The sequence below is a fragment of the Cydia splendana genome, chromosome 10, assembly GCF_910591565.1.
Source record: "Cydia splendana chromosome 10, ilCydSple1.2, whole genome shotgun sequence".
NCBI lineage: Eukaryota > Metazoa > Arthropoda > Insecta > Lepidoptera > Tortricidae > Cydia > Cydia splendana.
This window is the reverse complement of record NC_085969.1, coordinates 9598063-9617453: the sequence shown is the minus strand read 5'-3', so window position 1 is coordinate 9617453 and position 19391 is coordinate 9598063. Positions and strand designations below refer to the sequence as shown.

Here is a 19391-nt window from a genome sequence, read left to right as displayed (position 1 = left end):
TATTGATGATACTTATCCATAAAAATGATTATGTGTTTAAATATCAATTCCACAACAGTATTTTTTTCATAATACAAAGTTTTATGGTGCACTGTTGCAAGGGGACAATCCGTCCTACTATGGAAAACCAACTTTTGGTCTGTTGGACAACCAATAAAGAACGGGTAAATTGTAAACAAAATGAAATGTTTTGTAATAAAATGTTAGAAAATATTAACAGGAACATAGCGGAATACTAAAAAAACTCATACTTTTGTATAAATTTGTATTATCGATCAGGGACTCTGTACGTGTGACGTTGAACACTTAAAAGTTGATTCACCCTGGTAATAATTTTTTTTATACTGTAAGCAGAGGCACTAAAATGCTCAGTTGATATTTATGACAAGCACTGAGCAACTTACAAACAAATTTAGGGTAGGCGAGCAAATATCATATAAATAATTGTGGGTGGGAGCGCTCCACAATGAGTTTATCGTCAGTTAAAGCCGGCCGCACACAAAAGCAATGCCTGAACAACATGTATCTAAGGTCACAAATATTACTCAAAACATAGTAATTCATACGGATAAAACTTACAATCTCGTTCGAGATCTCGAAAGTATTATTCGAGATCTCGACCAAGATTGCATAAACCGAGATTTCATGTCAACGAGATTTCATCTTGAAAATTCATGCGAGATCGCGAAATTGCGAGATGGAGATTGCATTCCCTAGTAACTACCTATTGGTTATTCAGCTAGGCATGTAGGTAGGTAATCTTTGTCACTGATCAGTTGATCATAGGACCTTCTAAAATCATATTTTATCCGATAATGACTTATGTTTCTAATGATTAATCCATTATTAATGGCAGTTACTAAAAACTATGCTAATACTACCTCCACCTTGGTATATTATGTATGATGTACTTAAACGAATGTCTATATTTCGAAAGCTCATGCAACACTCGCGAACATAATTTTCTTATCCGCTATATTTTGTTTCTGAACAAAAATACAATGAAGTGAAACCTGGATAAGTGAGACTTCAAGGGACGAGCAAATTTGTCTCACTTAAAGAGGTTTTCCACTTACCCAGGCTCTCAGTTAGCCAGGTACAAATAAAATTCTGTCTCATTTACAGAGGGTCCCATTAATAAAGGGTGAGAATAGAGGATATTTCAGTTATAGAGGTATTTTGGAAACATTATGTAAATAATCCTTGTACCTAAATATTTTTTTAAGTATGTTTAAATTTTTATTCGAATTTATTTTGAATGATTCTAGAAAGGATAAATTTTGTTCAATACAATGTGATACGGCCATAAAACCTAATTAAGTAAATGAAAATAATTTTCTGTTTAGTCATGTTACTTATCAATATTTTAGCTTTCGTTTCGATAGTTTTAACTACTTAAACTAACTAAACTAACTAAATGAAACTTGAAGTCGTTTAGACACAATTAAGCAAATGAGGAATTTGTGGATAGACTAAGAGTTAGTAAAAATACGGAAATTTATCAATAAAGTCCAAGTTAAAGAGGTCAAAGATTGACGTTATCTCAGATACAGAGGTCAATTCCTATAACATTCTAAAAAACCAATTAAGAGAATGTAGTCTTATAAATATTGTCTCAGTAAAAGAGGTAAAATACACTCTCTATCTCAATTATAGAGGTAAATGTGACTATAAAATCACAACAACTAATCCCAGTTATATAGAGGTTCGTTTTATCTCACTAACAAAGGTAATTCAGTGCTAAAGTGTCGGGACCGCGCCATGAGTCCCAGCTATAGAGGTTTCCCACGTATCCAGGTCCCACTTAACCAAGTTTCACTGTAATAGGTATGGTTTTCTTGCAATGCAGGATAGAATCATGCAAAATAGCATACTTAGGTAGCTTTGACATACGCTGATTCGTCTTAGGTCATACTCAGCTAGATAGATTGATACCCCTCCCCGGTGATGTTATATAAGGCCAAGCCCCTTACCGGCCCACAGTTCGGGTACAGTGCTCAAACAGTGCAGACATGAAGGCAGTTACTTTTGCTATTTTTGGTAAGTTCATTTCCAGTATCAACCGGTTTTGAGGGAGATAAACTTTAATAAATATTGTTTCATTCAATGACAACCAGTTAATTCCGTTAATGTTACCGTTAAGTATATGGGGTCGTTGATTGTTTTAAACGAAACTTTTTAATTTAGGTATACCTATACAACTTTAGGTAGGTCCTTTTGTTTACTTACTCGTACAGTTTTTGCAGAAGGTAAACTTTTGTTCGATATGATTTTAATCATCTTGATTTTATAGCAACACTCTTAAAGGTGCCAGCAATAAATTAATTTATATCATTTACTTCGCTTTGTGCAGATATAAGTACCTATTATATTTGTGTAAGTTTTAATGAAATTAATGCAGTAGGTAACAGCAGATGTGGGTATTTTCACTTGTTTACTCATAGGCATACCGTTCTCAGAACACCTACCTGAGTGTCAGTTTAACGCTCGTTTAAATGACAAAACTTAAAATCACAATTTATCCTCGTTGGTGTATATACATATATGCGACTCTGACCGTAACTTAACTACCTACTTATATAGTTATTTATCACGTCAACGTAGGTACCTATGTAAGTACCTAATGTTTTCCAGCGGATATTATGTACCTACTATTAAGGCGATTATTGCAGGCATTCTTGTGTTATAATATGTAACGTGTACATAACAGTCCTACCTAGCAATGCACCAAGGAGAGGTTTCCAAAGTTGCGAAATTTTCCATACGGAATGTTCTCAGAACTTAAATTTTACGAACCATAAAAATTATTCAGGAAGTCGCTGGACACCGCCGTTATCAATTATTTTAACTGACTGTCTTATTTACGAGTTTATTAAAATAATACTAATAGTACATTTTTTGATAATTCTCATAGGGAATGTTCTCATTGGAAATTTAATTTAAATTCTCGTGTAAGTTTCCGGAAATTTCCGAGAATGTTACTGAATTTTTGAGAATGTTCTGCAACTTGTACATTGCTAGTCCTACCTAAATATAATACATAAATACTTAAATAATAAACGTAAATAAACGGTATAATACGTCCCTTTAAAGCAGCGGTCGGCAACCTGCGGCCCGCGGGCCGCATGCGGCTCGCGAAACTGTCACTTGCGGCCCGAGAGGCGCCTTGGCTATTTTGTATGTAATAGTGACAAACGACAATGTCTCATAAAGTCATAAATATTAACAAAGTACGGCCCGCGTCACCTCCGTTAACTAATATTGGCCCTTGGCTGCTAAAAGGTTGCCGACCGCTGCTTTAAAGTATACCAAAGACCTTAATAGTTAAAAATATACTATACCTATCCACCTGGAGGAGATTGCTCTTAAAGGGATAAAACCGCCTTTGTTTTTATTTGATTCTGTACATGTACCTACATATTGTAAACTGTGTGAGGTGTGCCATAAAGAGTATTGTATTAAATAAAAAACCTTGATTAACAAGTTTAATTTTACAATACGAATGAACAAATGAGAGCTGAAACACGTCTCTTTACCATTTCAATTAAAAGTTTCAATTAAAGATGCTTATCTCTGTTCAGTTTGATGGCTCCCTTTACTTTACAGTCTTACTATGGCCTCCTAACAGCAGCGTAGGTTGGATCCAGGCGGTTGGCCAGCGCCTTCCTGCGATTACCACATTACCTCATTATACACTAACCTTGCCGCGTTCCCGACTAAGTCTCGTGCTAGGACCTTTATTACTTGATTGTTTCCTGTTACGCAGAAAAACAAAGACACAGCCATCGTAAACATTGCCTTTATTGAGATAAGTACTGATAAACAGGCAGAAAATACGATGTAGTGTCACCGTTTTTGGAAAATTACCTCATTGTCATTGCCACTTTGTATCATTTCGCAATTTGGATATAAGGAAAAATTACTTCTTATTTATAAGTACAGGTAATAAAAAGTGTAGGTACTAAATACATGACCGTATGGAATTCGTGATGTGCAATTTCGAATATTGGTCTATTGTATGTACCAAATCGCTTAGGTACGCCCGGGTGTCAGCCTCGTCGTGCATAACATTGATGGTAGAGTTACCTATTGTGTTTCGGGGTAGAACAGCCGCAAAATGAAAATCCACTAGTCATGCCATGATCCATCCATGTTCAGTGTTATCATACCAATAACGCGATACAATACAAATTATATCTAAGTCATGCCATCAGTGTTTCATTGTTATAAAGTTAACTTAATTTATTATTTGCTATTCAAAGAAATCTGTTTAAGCATTTACAATACAATACTCATTTCACATTGTATATAATTCCAGCGGTCCTGGTGGTGGCGGTATCGTGCCGGCCGGACAAGCCGGACCTGAAGCAGCTAAAGGCGGAGGCGGCGCGCAAGAAGGCGTGCACACACGACTGCACCTCCGTGGCGCTCGACCCCGTCTGCGCGGGCAAGCAGGGCGACAAGCCCAAGTCCTTCGGCAACGAGTGCGTCATGAACAACTACAACTGCGAGCACAAGGACAGTAAGTACTCCTGTAACTACTATAGTGGCCCTCGAGCCAGTAGGTGCCGGGAAGCACGGCGACAAGCCCAATGCCTTCGCTAACGAGTGCGTCATGAACAACTACAACTGCGAGCACAAGGACAGTAAGTACTGCTGTAGCTTCTGCAGTGGGCGCTCGAGTCAGTTTGTGTCGGTCAGCAGGGCGGCAAGCCCCAGCCCAAGTCCTTCGCCAACGATTGCGTCATGGACAAGTTGTCTGCGAGCACAAAGGCAGTAAGTAGTCCCGTAACTGCATACTACAGTGGCCCTCGAGCCCGTATGTGTGGGCAAGCCCAAGTCCTTCACCAACTAGTGCGTCATGAACCACTACGTACAACTGTGGGCACAACGGCAGCAACTGCAACTATGTACCACCGTCATCCTAGTACCAGTCTGCGTCGGCAAGCAGGGCACCAAGCCAGAGTCCTACGCAAAAGAGTGAGTAGACTACGCGCTACGCGTGATGCAAGCTAACGTAACCTAATTTTACATAAGGATTTGTACGTTTTAAATATAAAACTTTTAAACATCCATCAAACGTCGGTGAAGCCTTAACGCATTCACTGCCAGGAACCAGGAGGCGTGATTTTGTATGACGGTGAACGCATATATATGTATATGCGTTGCTGGCAGTGAACGTGTTAACTAACCATGTAGATTAGCGCTTTTGAATATGGTTCCGTTCAAAGCTGTGTAAATAAATAGTGCTTTCGACTATGGTTCCTCCTTATATAGGGAATTCGTCAACGCCAAACGCAATCAACATTCCCCATTTTTGCACACACCATGCTTTTTATGTCGGTTTTATTTTTGACCGAAGCGAAGCGAAGGTCTACGTTTTGACTCGGGCGTTTTGCTTTTGTATGTCCGGATGTTCTCCTCTACAGGTCGCAATTCTTAACCGATTCTCGTGAAATTTTGTAACCGAATTCTATGAACCGATAAAAATTTTTTGTCGAGCCGGTTTTTGAAAATTTTTCGAAATGGAAAAGTTGTGATAGCTCGCGCTTATACAAATAGTCGTATCGGTATCATAAGAGTGTATTCTTTTTGAGACATGTTTACAGATTAAATGTCAAAAAATTCAGAATATTTATTTCGCTGGTTTTGGAGGTATTAAGATATTTAGTTTTGTATGTCCGGATGTTCTCTTCTACAGGTCGCAATTCTTAACCGATTCTCGTGAAATTTTGTAACCGAATTCTATGATTCGATAAAGATTTTTTCTCGAGCCGGTTTTTGAAAATTTTTCAAAATGGAAAAGTTGTGAAAGTCGCGCTTAAACAAATAGTCGTATCGGTATTATAAGAGTGTATTCTTTTTAAGACATGTTTACAGATTAAATGGCCAAAAATTCAGAAATTTTATTTCACTGGTTTTGGAGGTATTAAGATATTTAGTTTTTACTTGAGAATGAGTAGCTAAATTTCGTCACCTCATGTAAGAACTATCATGGTGTATTTTGCAAATGTTCGCTTTTTTTTGTTTGCACGGAAGGTCTGGGTTCGATCCCCAGTAATTACATATATGCTGGGATATAAGTTTTTGTATTTTTTTACACTTAAATTTCATATCAATTGTTGTTTTCTATTTTATTTTTTTATTAATAAAAATTAAAAACTTGGTATTTTTTATTTATCAAGCGCGGGCTAAGCGTATTGTAAGCGTTCGATAGATAAGGTTTTAATTGTCAAATTAGATTCTCTAAATTCTTCTAAACAACGGCGCCATACATTTACTCAGTTTTAAGCTCTGCTCGCGAGGTCTACAGCTCACAGAGCAGAGCCACTAGTTTACTTGTTGATCTGGGTTTGGGTATTAGGTCGTCTCTACTGCAATCTATTTTAATATATTTACGAAGCATAAAGTATATCCAATTCGAAAGGAAAATGCCTGTATTTCACACCATCGCCAGTGAAAGCCATGCCACCATGATTGAAACTTCGACACGCGCGGCGCGGCAGAGTGTGACATGACATGACGCAAGCTTTGTCAGCAGACCTTGCTATTGTGCGGGCGCCGGCAAGCACACCGGATCGTGACTCACGTCTCACGTTTGTTTTTTGTAAACATGGACTTTCCGTGGAAGTAAACTGGATTCAGTGAGCTACGAGTGCGTGGCGCGGCTTTAAATATTTGCAGTTACATTCCCAAGTAGCATGGAAGTGTCGGCAACATCAATATAGCAGCCAATTAAGAACTTAGAGTGATTTAAGGGACGTATAAGAGTGTCAGAAAAGATTTAAGCTGTATAAAAGGTACTTTACAGACATTATACAGCTCAAGCTGTATAAAATCATTATAAAGGATTCTGCGGAAGCATGGGGTGCTTTATCAGAATATAAAAAATCTACTATAAAACTAAAAGTGTTGTGAGAGACTACAAGCTAATTCTATCGTAAAAGCTGTATACAGGCTGTATTGTAGTAACACTTGGCACTTTTAGCTGTACAAAAGTATCTGTCAACTCCGTTTTAAAACATTAAGTGTTGTGAAACATTACAAGCTAATTTTATCGTAAAAGCTGTATAGAGGCTGTATTGTAGTATCACTTGGCACTTGTAGCTGTACATATGTATCTGTCAACCCCGTTTTAAAGCTATTTCTTATGGCGTAATCTTACTCTCCTATAAGAATAGTAGTTGTATAACTTCTGTCTGTAAGGGTATTATAAAACCAAATGAATAAATGGCAGCTATAGTACAGCTTTTTTCTGTATTACTGATAGAGTCGCTTATAACAATCTTTTGGCGTAATTTTACGCTCGTATAAGTATAGTAGTGTAATGATTTCTGAAAATAAGTGTATTATAAAACTAAAGGAATATATGACAGTTACAGTACAGGTTTTTTATTTGTTATACGGATCTCTAAAGAGAATTATAACTTATGTACGGAGAACCGAAATACAGCCAAACGAATACAAATATTCTATTATAAAGCTGTTTTAATTACATAAGCTGTAAAAGACACTCCATTTATTACACAGCACAGCTACTAAGATTATAATGCTCTCCAACTATCCTGTAGGCTGTTTAAAAATTGTCGCCATTTTACAATAAAAAAAAAACGTATTTGTAAATATAATTAAAGAAATACTTGCAAATATTTAGCAGACTAACGCCGTGTTATGATTACCAGCTAAAATAAATTGTTTAGCCTTAGAATTCATATTTATAAATATTTTTGATAATCTAACCTTAAAAACAAACAGTAACTTTACCGATTTTTGATATTTTCCTTATGGTTTCTCTTTGTTATTTTGCAGGCGCGTAAATATTTTGCCAGAAAAGATACACAGGTTCACAATAAATAATAATCCGCACTTACCAATAATGTAATGTTCCATTCAAGTCCTGTATAATATTTACTTTTACTTTTACCATCCACTATAACACTTTATTGTCGCCATTACTACATTACGAATGAACAAGATTAAGACATTTTAGTTTCTTAAATGATTATTATTCTCTTGTAATTCTTTCTTATAACTCATTTAAAACTTATATTCTTATATCGTACTTATAAGGGTTTCCTGTTACACCGAAATATAGCTGTAATGCAGCTATTATGCAGCTTATGTATTGCTTATACAGCTACTCTACAGCTCTAATAACGCCAAAGGCTGCATAATTTGGGCCCTTTTTTTACTTATAAGGGCTGTATAAGCGCTTATACAGCCTTTGTACAGCCTAACTGTACAGCTTATAGTATACAAATAAACTTTAATACAGCTTATATACAGCTTGCAATGCTACTTGGGTTTGAATCAATATTGTAGATGCAAGTTTTAAACGGGGATGTAAATAATTACATAAAATGCCAGTTTCCCTTGATAAAATGGAAAAAATGTGTCCCATGTTCCTGAACGTTAAGTATATTAATGGCTGTAAACCGATAATAACTAACCGCAGAAAGCGTTATGGATACTTCTCTATAGAGGACATTAAATGTGCCCAAACCACATGTTAATACTTGTGTGTAATACTTTAAACATCTTTACATACCTATACTCATTACTAATACTAGTCTAATCGTTACCAATCGACATGCGTAATTGCGTACATCCATCCTTATCCATATCATTACTGCCTTTGTGTATTGAGACAACAAACACTAATGGTCCTCTCTCTTCCAGCGCTGCACAAGATCAGCAAAGGTGAATGCCCCGGCTCGCAAGGCATCCGTCTGTCCTAAGCGACGCGAATACCGCCAGTTTTTACACTCGTCTATTATAAGTAATTTGTCAGCACTGATGTTTTTTGCATGACAATAATCTATGAATAACCTCTTTTGAAGATTTTAATCAGACTGCGATCTAAAAGATGCTGTGTTTATTATATTATTATGCATTTATTGTATTAAGCTAGCTTTGAAAGTAATAAAGAGAAGCATATTTTTTTGATGAAGACTTTGAATTTAAATAAGCTTAGTTATAAATTTCGTTTTTGATACAAGCTTTTATCGCTAACTGTACTTTTCTTTCAACAGGCAACTAGTACTCATCGAGACAATTCTAACATTTCTAACAAACCCAAACACAGTTAAGTTGCGTTGTTTTATCACATAGTCTCATGTCATCAGATGAGCTCGATGGTACCATCATATTGCATTGTCATCGAATTTACATGCAAATTTTTAGGTTTATCGGAAACCGCGAAGTATGTAGTTCAAATTTAATTTGCAATAATTTGATTACAGACTAATTACGGGACAGTTGAAACTAAAAAATATAAAAGCTTGTAAAAATACGACCTTTGTGAAAATTAAAACTAATGTGATGATATGCGATGGTGTAGTACCTACCTAAGTAATAAAGCCTACTCTAAAAATACAGCGTAAACTCCATATAACGTCACTCTTGACTTTGGTTGGTTTATCTTGTTTTCGATACAATCATACACTCTATAGGTATAGCGTCACGCTCACTCTATTTAACCGTTAGTCCGTTAACGACTACAATACAGCAATATAAACCATTACGAAGTACTTTCTAAGTTGCCGAAATTGATAAAAACTGCAGCTGTGTAGGTACGTTTTTTTTTGCTGTTTTGTAGTTTTATTATCTAGCACGTGTTTATTTCGACTGACGTACCGGAGATTCTAAGAAAATTTGTCTTTTGTTTTTGTATGATGAACTTGCACATGTTTACCTCGGCCACTAGATTTTGGTCGAGTTGTTACACGTTATAATAATCGCAGTTGCTTACAGACTTTCGAACTGTTAAAGTGTTATCATGGCGAGTAAACGAAAATCTTTGTGTATTGACGAAAAAGTTTTATTAATACGCTCAATAAAGGCGGGAGAAAAGATAAGTGATGTTGGAAGACGCTTTGGATTTAGCCGTTCTACCGTGTCTACAATATGGAAAAACAAAGAAAAAATTCTACAAGCAGAAGTGGATGGAAAATCTGCTAAGAAATTAAAGAAACCTCAATACGAAGATCTGGATCAAGCGATGCTATCATGGTTTTATAGACAACGCCAGAATAACATGCCTGTCTCGGGACCGATCATGAAAGCTAAGGCGAAGAAAATTGCCGAACAACTAGGATTAACTACTTTCAAAGCATCAGAAGGATGGCTCGGAAAGTTCAAGCAACGTCACCATATCAACTATTATAAAATGAATGGAGAAGCACTGACAGATCAAGAAATTTTAGAATCGGTGAGAAATACGGAGGAACAACAAGTGGATGAAGAAGAAGAAAAAGGCGATCCTGAGCCTCCACCAAGCATCGAACAAGCACTTGATGCAGCGAAATTATTAGAAAAATACTTTTTATATAATCAAGATGATCCATCAGAATCTCAAGATATGAGTAATATACTTAAGAAAATACAATTAAAATATTGGAGGCGCAAAAAACATCAGACAAAGATAACAGACTATACGCAATAGGCGTTGTTATTTGTATTAAAGGAATGTGTTTTTGTGCAAAATGTGTACTATGTACGTATATTATAAACAGATACATTAGAATAGTAAACATATCTTTTTATTTCACTCCATTTTACAACCACTATAAAAAAAAATATAACGCTAACGTCGTCTTCTATAACGCCGAAAAATGCGCAGTACCTTAAGTGTCGTTATATATAGAGTTCGCACTGTATTAGTAAAGTAAAGGCTGAGGAGAAAGCTTTATCTCACTTTTTCGGCATTTTAAAACGTTCCTGATTTAATGCCATACATCATTATAATATGAATGAACGTAGTGATTTCTGGTGGTTATTTCATACCTAGTTAGTCATAATAAGCAGGCGTAGCTGTAGAAGATTTTTTTGTTGTTGTCATCTTTCACGGATATTTATTAACATTTAAGTAAGTACCTACGTTTTCTCTGAAATAAATGTTAAAGAATTTGTTATAAAATATAATATATGCTTTATTCATATTTAATATATTTACTTGATACATTTATAAATACAGCAATTCGTCTAGGACTGGAACATTTCAGTCGCTCTACTAACCTACTGGTTAACTCGTACTTTGTACAATAAATAATCATATGTTGTAGGTACTGCTTAATACTACGGAAACTAGAAAAACTTAAGATATACCAATTGGTATCTCCAAACATTTTAAAGATTATTCTAAATCTTCTAATGACAATTTGGAATTTAGGAACTTTTCTACTACCAAAGAATGTAATATTTACTAAGTAATTCTTAGTAAATATTACATTCTTTGGTATTTTTCATGTGATGCGCATTAACTTTTATGCGTTTTATCATTAATTAAGAGATATTGAGTATTATCTTATCACTCAATTTATAAACGAATTCTCTCCCTTATTTATTAGTCAAAATATAAAACAAACTTTTAATGTCCGCTACACGATCTAATGTAAGATCATTTTTACGATTTTTTTGTAGGCAGCGGATATAAGTAACAAAGGTATTTACTTATTTAATATTTTTGCAAGAAAAATTTGGGTAAAATAACCTTATACTACTTTTAAGGCCGTCTCTTCAGTCAACACTCGCCCAGGCTCGTGATAGCATAATCTGTAAAAAAATAAAACAATTAAATTATCTATTAGTTAGTGAATTATGTATGTAAGTATGCGAATGTGGTTTATGTAAACTTAAATCTAACTGATTAAAGCAATGTTTACCCTTATAGATTACCAACTTCAATATTCCTTTTGTAAACAGTGGATTATAACTTCTTGCGCAGACAATTATTCTAGGGTCGATAAGGAGTACGTATAACAATCAAACTAACCTTAAAATTGAAAAACGGACTTCAAAAAGTAGTGAAGTAGGATTTTTTTTTGGTAAGTAGGTACCTATTTAATTGTAGCCCACTATGGCAGGATATGTTACGTATCTCTTGAATTTACTTTGATGACAGTAGGTTTCAAGAGATCAACGAGGGCACGTTTAGGTGGGGTATTCCTAAAAATTACCACGGAGGGATTATGATTCTTATCGGGGGGTGCTTAGGCCACTTACAGGTGCTCTCACGGCACGATACTGCCTCAAGCTCGCAAAGGGTGGCGAAGGTGCGGGCCGTCCCGGCCGCGTCGAAGGCGCAGACCGGGCCGCGCGGGGGCGAGGCGCAGCGGCCCGCGCACAGCGGCGGCGGCACGCCCTCACGCACGCGCGCGCGCATCTCCACGGGCAGCCGCGCGTCCGCCACGTCGTCGAGCAGCTCGTTGTCGTCGCTGTCGTCCAGCCGCGGCAGCCGCACGAACGGGAGGCTGGCGGTGTAAGCCTCGTGCCACGCTGTGAAAATACAAAAGAATCACTAGACCAACTCGGAAAGTTAAGAACATTGTCAATTTATGTGTAGTACCGAACAGGTGCAACTGGAAATTCGGAAATTAGATGATCCCAACTGAAATAACTAAATAATAATAAAAGGTCAAACTTATACATATAAGTATTGTAGGTACTTATTAGAATCATAACCCGTTGTGTACAAAAAAGGAATATAGACTTGGTTTCACAGTTTATTATTATTTAATGTTATTCATGCACCCAACGAAGAAAAACTTGGTATAAAATGTACATATTATGCCTGAATATAATTATCGAGCAAGCATTTTCATGTCTTGCGGTGTTGACCAGAAAAGTTGATTCTTACCGTTAACTATTTAAACGTAAAATCTGTACCGTAAGTAATAAAAAATTAAGTTCCTGCTGTATTATTTGTGGGACCGTCGAAATGACGCCTAAAAAGTTGAGTATATACTTATTATTAGATACCTACGAAATAGATTTTGAAAACTAAGGCCCACTTGCATTAACCCACTAACCCGGGGTTAAGCGGTTAAACCGTTAACCTAATGTCAAATTGTACTGGTAACCATGGTAACTCCAGGTTTAACCGGTTAACCCCGGGTTAGTAGAATGGTGCAAGTGGGCCTAAGTCAATTAAATTTTACATTCACTAGGTCGCGTTAATGTTACATCGTCGTTGTCTTGTGAGCTTTTTACTCGTGAAAATTAAAAACCGGGCAAGTGCGAGTCGGACTCGCGCACGAAGGGTTCCGTACCATAATGCAAAAAAAAAAAACAAAAAAAAAGCAAAAAAAAAACGGTCACCCATCCAAATACTGACCACTCCCGACGTTGCTTAACTTTGGTCAAAAATCACGTTTGTTGTATGGGAGCCCCATTTAAATCTTTATTTTATTCTGTTTTTAGTATTTGTTGTTATAGCGGCAACAGAAATACATCATCTGTGAAAATTTCAACTGTCTAGCTATCACGGTTCGTGAGATACAGCCTGGTGACAGACGGACGGACGGACGGACGGACGGACGGACAGCGAAGTCTTAGTAATAGGGTCCCGTTTTACCCTTTGGGTACGGAACCCTAAAAAGTATATCGAGTCAAATGGCTGGAAGCTGCGCGCCGCCTGTCACTGATACACTATCTCCATATTATTAATGAGGCCATAAACGTAGCTTAATTGTTTCTCGTTTTATTCCGTTATTGTTTTGACGAGGCTCCAGATTATGGCGACTCTTACGTGACCCTTAGTCTAATCTGTATTGTTTGTTCTTCTAACTTTTCCGGTGATCTCATGCTTTTATCCACGAGTATATCAACTATTGTGTCAACATTGAAAATATCTCTTAATTTGGTTTGTGTAAACAGTAAGTTAAATGCGTAAATGATTATTTGTTGCATTGAGTTCATAGTAAGTGCAAGAGAAAATAGTGTAGGGATGCTATTATCTAATGAGTCTTTATTTACAGGCATGTCGACACAATCAACCCTTTGCACGCCTATTATATACAACGCGCAATTGTAAATCTTAGAGGAATGTACGAAGGTTGATATTACATTGTAGGTACCGACCGCGTTAGTTGACGTGTATGGTGGTGAAAGGGTTAAGAAGTAGTATGTTGTGTCTGTGCGTTGTTTGCAGACTGTCTGGTGACTGATGTGAGTCCTGCGGTACTTGCACAATGTCACGTATGTAGATATTGTAGAGTCCGTCTAGGCTAACTCTGCAACAACTTTGACTTTACAAAGTATAGGTACCTATTGTAAGTAGTTTGACGTTTCTGGTGACACTATCACACTCTGTCACTGCTGAGTTAGCAAATGGTCTGACTCCATCTACAGCTCATTTTCGTGTAATATTTGAAAAATGTGTTGATGTGGATGTTCTAACTAACCTAACAGGTTTATAATAGGCGTATTGATGATACTAGTTTACACAAAAACGTACGAGAAAAGATTTGGGTTAAATAAACATTATCTCATCATTGTATTTGATTACCTTACGCCAAAAATTGGTTTGTCTTTTGGCAGGTAATCCCCGAGAACTTCATAACAAAACAAAAGCGTACTTATGAATGTAATTGTAGGCAATTTGTGGAAAAGATAATGATGCTATTTAGCCGGACGATCACAGGTGACAAGTAGATTCAAGCAAGATTAACACAAGGAATTAAGTACATAAGTCCTGTAATTGTAAGCATCTACTAATATGTAATAGTGTGTGGTTATAGTTATACATACACCCACCCTAACAAGATAAACTAAGTTTGTCGCTTTAACAGAAACAATAATTTCGAATAGGAATGATAACTATAAGTAATAGTGTTTTGACCTATTGCCCAAAAAATGTATGTCCTGGTAAGCATAAGTATTGGACTGAAATTCCACTCTAATTTTTATACCACATCGGTGGCAAACAAGCATACGGCCCGCCCGATGGTAAGCAGTCACCGTAGCCTATGGACGCCTGCAACTCCAGAGGTGTTACATGCGCGTTGCCGACCTTCCATGGTTTTGGAGTAATTCCAGAAATTACAATGTATATTATCATTAATGAATTCCATAAAATAATCAAATTACCCTCGCGGAGATGATTATTTATTACACTCATGCTCATAGCTCACACCAAGGTTCATAATTCAGGGTTTAAAGACTGTAAAGTGGCAGTTAGTCCAGCTTTTACATAATAGGTATGTTGCATTTAAAGAACTGCGCAGTTTTCGATGCCTCGTCATTGTCGATGACGACGACAGCTGGCCTGGTTTCCACAAATCTGGCATCGCTACTTCCGATGAGTCAGTCCAGGATATCGTGGTATCTCCGTTCCCACGCCGCGTGTAGGCTGTATTGCGATTTAATCTATGTACCTCATCGTTACTGGTATTTGACGCTTCTGAATCGCTATTTAATTTAGTACATACTATTAAATGTTAAATGATGGACATTTTTCGAAGATGGGGGTTCTCAAATCGTCGAGTTGTTTTTTTATGTATCATCCCCGAATTGTCCAACGTGGCTTGACTGATTTGAAAAATTACTTCTTTGTTTTCTGAGTGGATATACTACACAGTTGGCCCCTAGTCAGGTTCTGGAATCCTGAATGATCATCTGATGAGATGATGATGATCTGGAATTTTGGTATTTATTTTATAGTAAATAGTGGCTGCATGCCTATATCCTGCCTTTCTTTGCTCTCGGAAAACCTTCGATTCGGTGAAGTGGAACTGCTGACGAAGATCATACTATATGATGATATTTTAAACTGTTTTTCTTTGTTAAATGTTATTAAATACTTTCTAAATTGTTTTTCTAATCACAAATTTGTCGCATTTCCTGTTTGCTCTGAGACATTATTGAAAGGGGTGCTGCTGTAATACAACTAGCTGAATGACGATCCCCTTACGATCTTTGAAAATGTTTCAGGAAATAATAGTATGTAGATTCATTTAGAAAATTAGCAATTAGCAAAGTGGTGAAATCGTTATACTTGAAAGCAATCATTAGTAAGATATCAAATGACTAAACATAATCATTATGTAGAATTTAGTAATCTGTATGAAACTGATTTCATTGCTGTATCAAGTTGTACAAAGTTGCATTGCATCGCTGTAGTCGTCTTAAAGTCTGTCAGTAGATCGGTTACTCACGTCTAATAATACGTCGGTGGGCGGGTCCCGCGCGATAACCCGGGATCAAGTCGTCACTCGGTCTACGCAGCTGCCCTGCGCCTACCCTCCGTTTATCTAGATTTGCGAAAGCACAGGCCATCTTTGTTTACGAGATGATATCATGCCTAAACAAAGAGCCGAGGATGTTCGCTAGGATCTTTCCATTGGGTTTCATCGGTGCGTCGATTGTATGGTGGAAATCGGTCCGTTTACGCGGACGATGGAATTGTAGCTCGTGTCATCTTATGAGTATTGAGTATCTATTCTTATTGGCTAGTTCCATTGACTCGAGCCTAAATGATATATTCAATGTGGCTAATTCCATCATAGGGTCTATTCGACTATTCCATCCACGAGCGTATATTTCTTTGATTTTCAATCGTAGGAAAAAAACCATTTGCAAGCAATCGCTGCTTTGTCGACGAAATTATCAATGTTGTTCGTTGTTGGACGGAATAGTCCCTATGACGGAATTAAACACATGGACCTTATATTAATTAACTATTTTCCCTTTAATGTGACAAATCACTTGACTTACCTATTTTAATTGAATTGTAAACTGACATGTTTGCAAGATACTTAACACACACACTAACTATGCTTCAAATCAACTAACCAAACAGTTTTACTAACCGATACTTATTAACTGTCTAGTATTGCTATCTGTTTTTAAATGTAATTTAATATAAGGCTTCATAACTTACCAGCAAGTAATATCGCGCAAAACAGAAGCTTCCCGCTTAACATCTCCACCTGATTGTGTCCGAAAAGGTAACTGCCGCCACAAGTCCACACTCGCGAAGACTCCGCGTGCGATCCGGATCGAGATCCGACTTTATTTAATATATATTTGTTTTGTTTTGTGGTCGGTCGGTGTTATTGGTTGTGTATTTTTCGCTTTACTGGTGCATCGGTATCTAGCGGGAGCTGGTGGGGGAAGCGATAACCTCTGCCAGCCGGAGGACGGGGCACGATAACGACACCGACTTTCAAATGAGAGCGAGTATTCTTTTGTGGAAGATAAAACGAGGATTTTTCGAGATTTGGGATGATGTTAAACGGGCTCATAAAACGAATGGAACTCCGGAAAAAAAGTGAGAACCGTTGTTTAAAAAAAAAACACTCACAGTAATTGTTATTAGTTGCTGTTAGGTATAGCGGTAGTAGTTATACTCGTAGTCTATCTATACTCTGAAAATTTCAATTACCTATTGCACGCACAAAGTGACTGTTGAAAGTTTAAAGCGACATAAAAATCGGTCTGGGTATATTTAGCTTGAATCATAATAATTACAGTTTAGAAAATGCTATCACCCGTTTTTGCCGGTGTAATTAAAAGATTTTCTGTGGTGATTTTTTCGGCTTGAACGCCTTGAACTATATAAGAATAAAATTTAAAACTAATTGTTTCTTTTATGCAGCGCGATGCGCTACCAGATAGCGGTTAGCTATAACATATTAAGGTTTAAGCGGAAAAAATCACCTGAGATTTAACTATAAGAGGTCATCCATTAATTACATCACACGTTTAGGGGGAGGGAGGGGGTCAAGAAAATGTGACATGTTGTGACAAGGGGGAGGGGGGAGTCATAAACTTTGTGACGTCACTTTAACTTCATCAGTAACCGAAAATGTATTTAAATTATTTTATACGCTAATTATCATTTCAATAACAAGGTTTTGAAACGATAATCGTTTTTATTCGTTTAATTTTATTTCTTAATTAGTTTTGGGTTATAAAATTACTAATATTTCTTTTGTCAAAAATATTTTGATAAAATATTAAATAAATATTTGCCGATTTCGTTGAAGAAATGTGACGTCACACCAGGGGGGAGGGGTTTGCCAAATGTGACCAAGTGTGACAAGGAGGAGGGGGGGAGGGGTTAAAAAAACCAAAAATTCGTGTGACGTAATTAATGGATGACCCCTAAACAAGATGATTATATAACGATGCTAACGCAGAAATTATTAGGGGAGACCGAGGTGAGTTAAAAAAAGAGGTAATTTGAAACATCGTAAATTTTGCGGTATTTCATATTTTATAATGCGAGGAAAGAACGCGTACCCATTGAGTGACCAGCGGACGGTGGGATGAGGCTAAACCAAGCGAGCAAAACCTAACCTTAGGTTTCCATTGAGTTTGATGTTTGGTATATGCGTCGATTGATTGGTGGAAATTGGTTCGTTTCTTCCTTCGCTTTCGGCTTAATATCCAGTTTCGGTTGGACCCTAGTAGTTGTAAGTACTTACCATAGAGTAATATAAGTAAAGAGTGGCAATTCCATACATCAGTTTTCTTACCAAAACGCGCGTTATTTCGTAGTCGACATCTAGCGTCATGTAGTGGAACTATCAGTACCGCTACTTGACACCAGATGGCACAAGTGTCGCTACTGACGAAAAATGTACTGCTAAAACAATTTACAACAGAAGCAGAAGTAGTTGAAAATAGAGTTTCGAGTAATCCGGTTATAATATTAGCTGGAAATTGTTGAGTATTAGAGTTTATGTTCGCCGCGACATCTATTGTCGACTAGCAGTACTGATATATTCCACTACTTGACGCTAGATGTCGACTACGATATAACACGCGTTTTGGTAAGAAAACTGATGTATGGAGTTACCACTCTTTCTTTACTTATATTACTCTATGGTACTTACAGTATGTAACTATGTACACCTTTTACTCCCATTAATCACATTCAATAAAATTGTCTTTTTGTATCTCGCAGAGACAGGACAAAAGTGAACTCTTATTTATTGTTCGCAGCATATGCTCTACCAAGTCTACCACATTATTTTCCTACTTTGTCCAAATATTGAACCAAGTGAGTACTGCTTTGTGCCATTATCAATGTTTACCCAAACTACTTTACAATAGGATATAGCATTCTAAGTAACCGTCGGTAGGTATACAAAATCACCGGGAGGTCAACGATCAATATTATTTAGATTTTAAGGTCCAGTACTCCAGTAGCAGTGGGATATTTTCGTCTTATCAGTGCAACATTTGCTTGGTGACCTGTTACCCTAAGATTACCTATTATTATACTGGGAGTCAATTCTTGAATGCTCTAACGAATGTGGAAATATATTGGATGGACGTTCTTTCTTACCCGGCCTAGTGAACAGGGAAAATACAGGGTGTTTGGTTCATCGTTTGCCAAATAAAAATGTCAAAGGTTCATTTGCCATCTTCTCAGGCCTCAGGAAAAAAATGTACCGATGTTTTTTTATATTTCTTTAATTATTTTTGAAAAATCCTGAAGGATTACGTTTCAACTTGAATTTTAAAAAAAAGATTAAGGTGAAAACTTATTAATGTTCGCTGATCATACATGGGGGCAAAGTCAGTAGCTCTATCATGGTGGTCTTCATTTGATCACTATAGCATTTTAACAAATCCAGATATTTGCAGAGACATTTTTGCGC

General features: G+C 36.9%; 2 protein-coding genes across 3 annotated transcripts; one reads left to right on the top strand and one right to left on the bottom strand.

Annotated features, from left to right (window-relative positions):
- Nucleotides 1-1934: 1934 nt before the first annotated feature.
- On the top strand, nt 1935-10560 carry LOC134794259 (Kazal peptide Pr13a-like). Of its 2 annotated transcripts, XM_063766021.1 has the most exons (3): nt 1935-2040; nt 4319-4522; nt 8680-8944. In XM_063766021.1, the coding sequence occupies exons 1-3, from the start codon at nt 2013-2015 to the stop codon at nt 8736-8738; spliced, it is 291 nt and encodes a 96-aa protein (XP_063622091.1). In that variant the 5' UTR covers nt 1935-2012; the 3' UTR covers nt 8739-8944. The 2 variants fall into 2 exon arrangements, with proteins under 2 accessions (XP_063622091.1, XP_063622089.1); XM_063766019.1 differs by lacking the exons at nt 1935-2040; nt 4319-4522 and adding an exon at nt 4534-4646 and having other exon boundaries at nt 8680-10560.
- Nucleotides 10561-10917: 357 nt separating this feature from the next.
- On the bottom strand, nt 10918-16982 carry LOC134794265 (uncharacterized). Its single transcript, XM_063766027.1, has 3 exons — nt 16661-16982; nt 12004-12276; nt 10918-11553 (listed from the first exon to the last, which is right to left on the bottom strand). The coding sequence occupies exons 1-3, from the start codon at nt 16701-16703 to the stop codon at nt 11522-11524; spliced, it is 348 nt and encodes a 115-aa protein (XP_063622097.1). The 5' UTR covers nt 16704-16982; the 3' UTR covers nt 10918-11521.
- Nucleotides 16983-19391: the final 2409 nt, after the last annotated feature.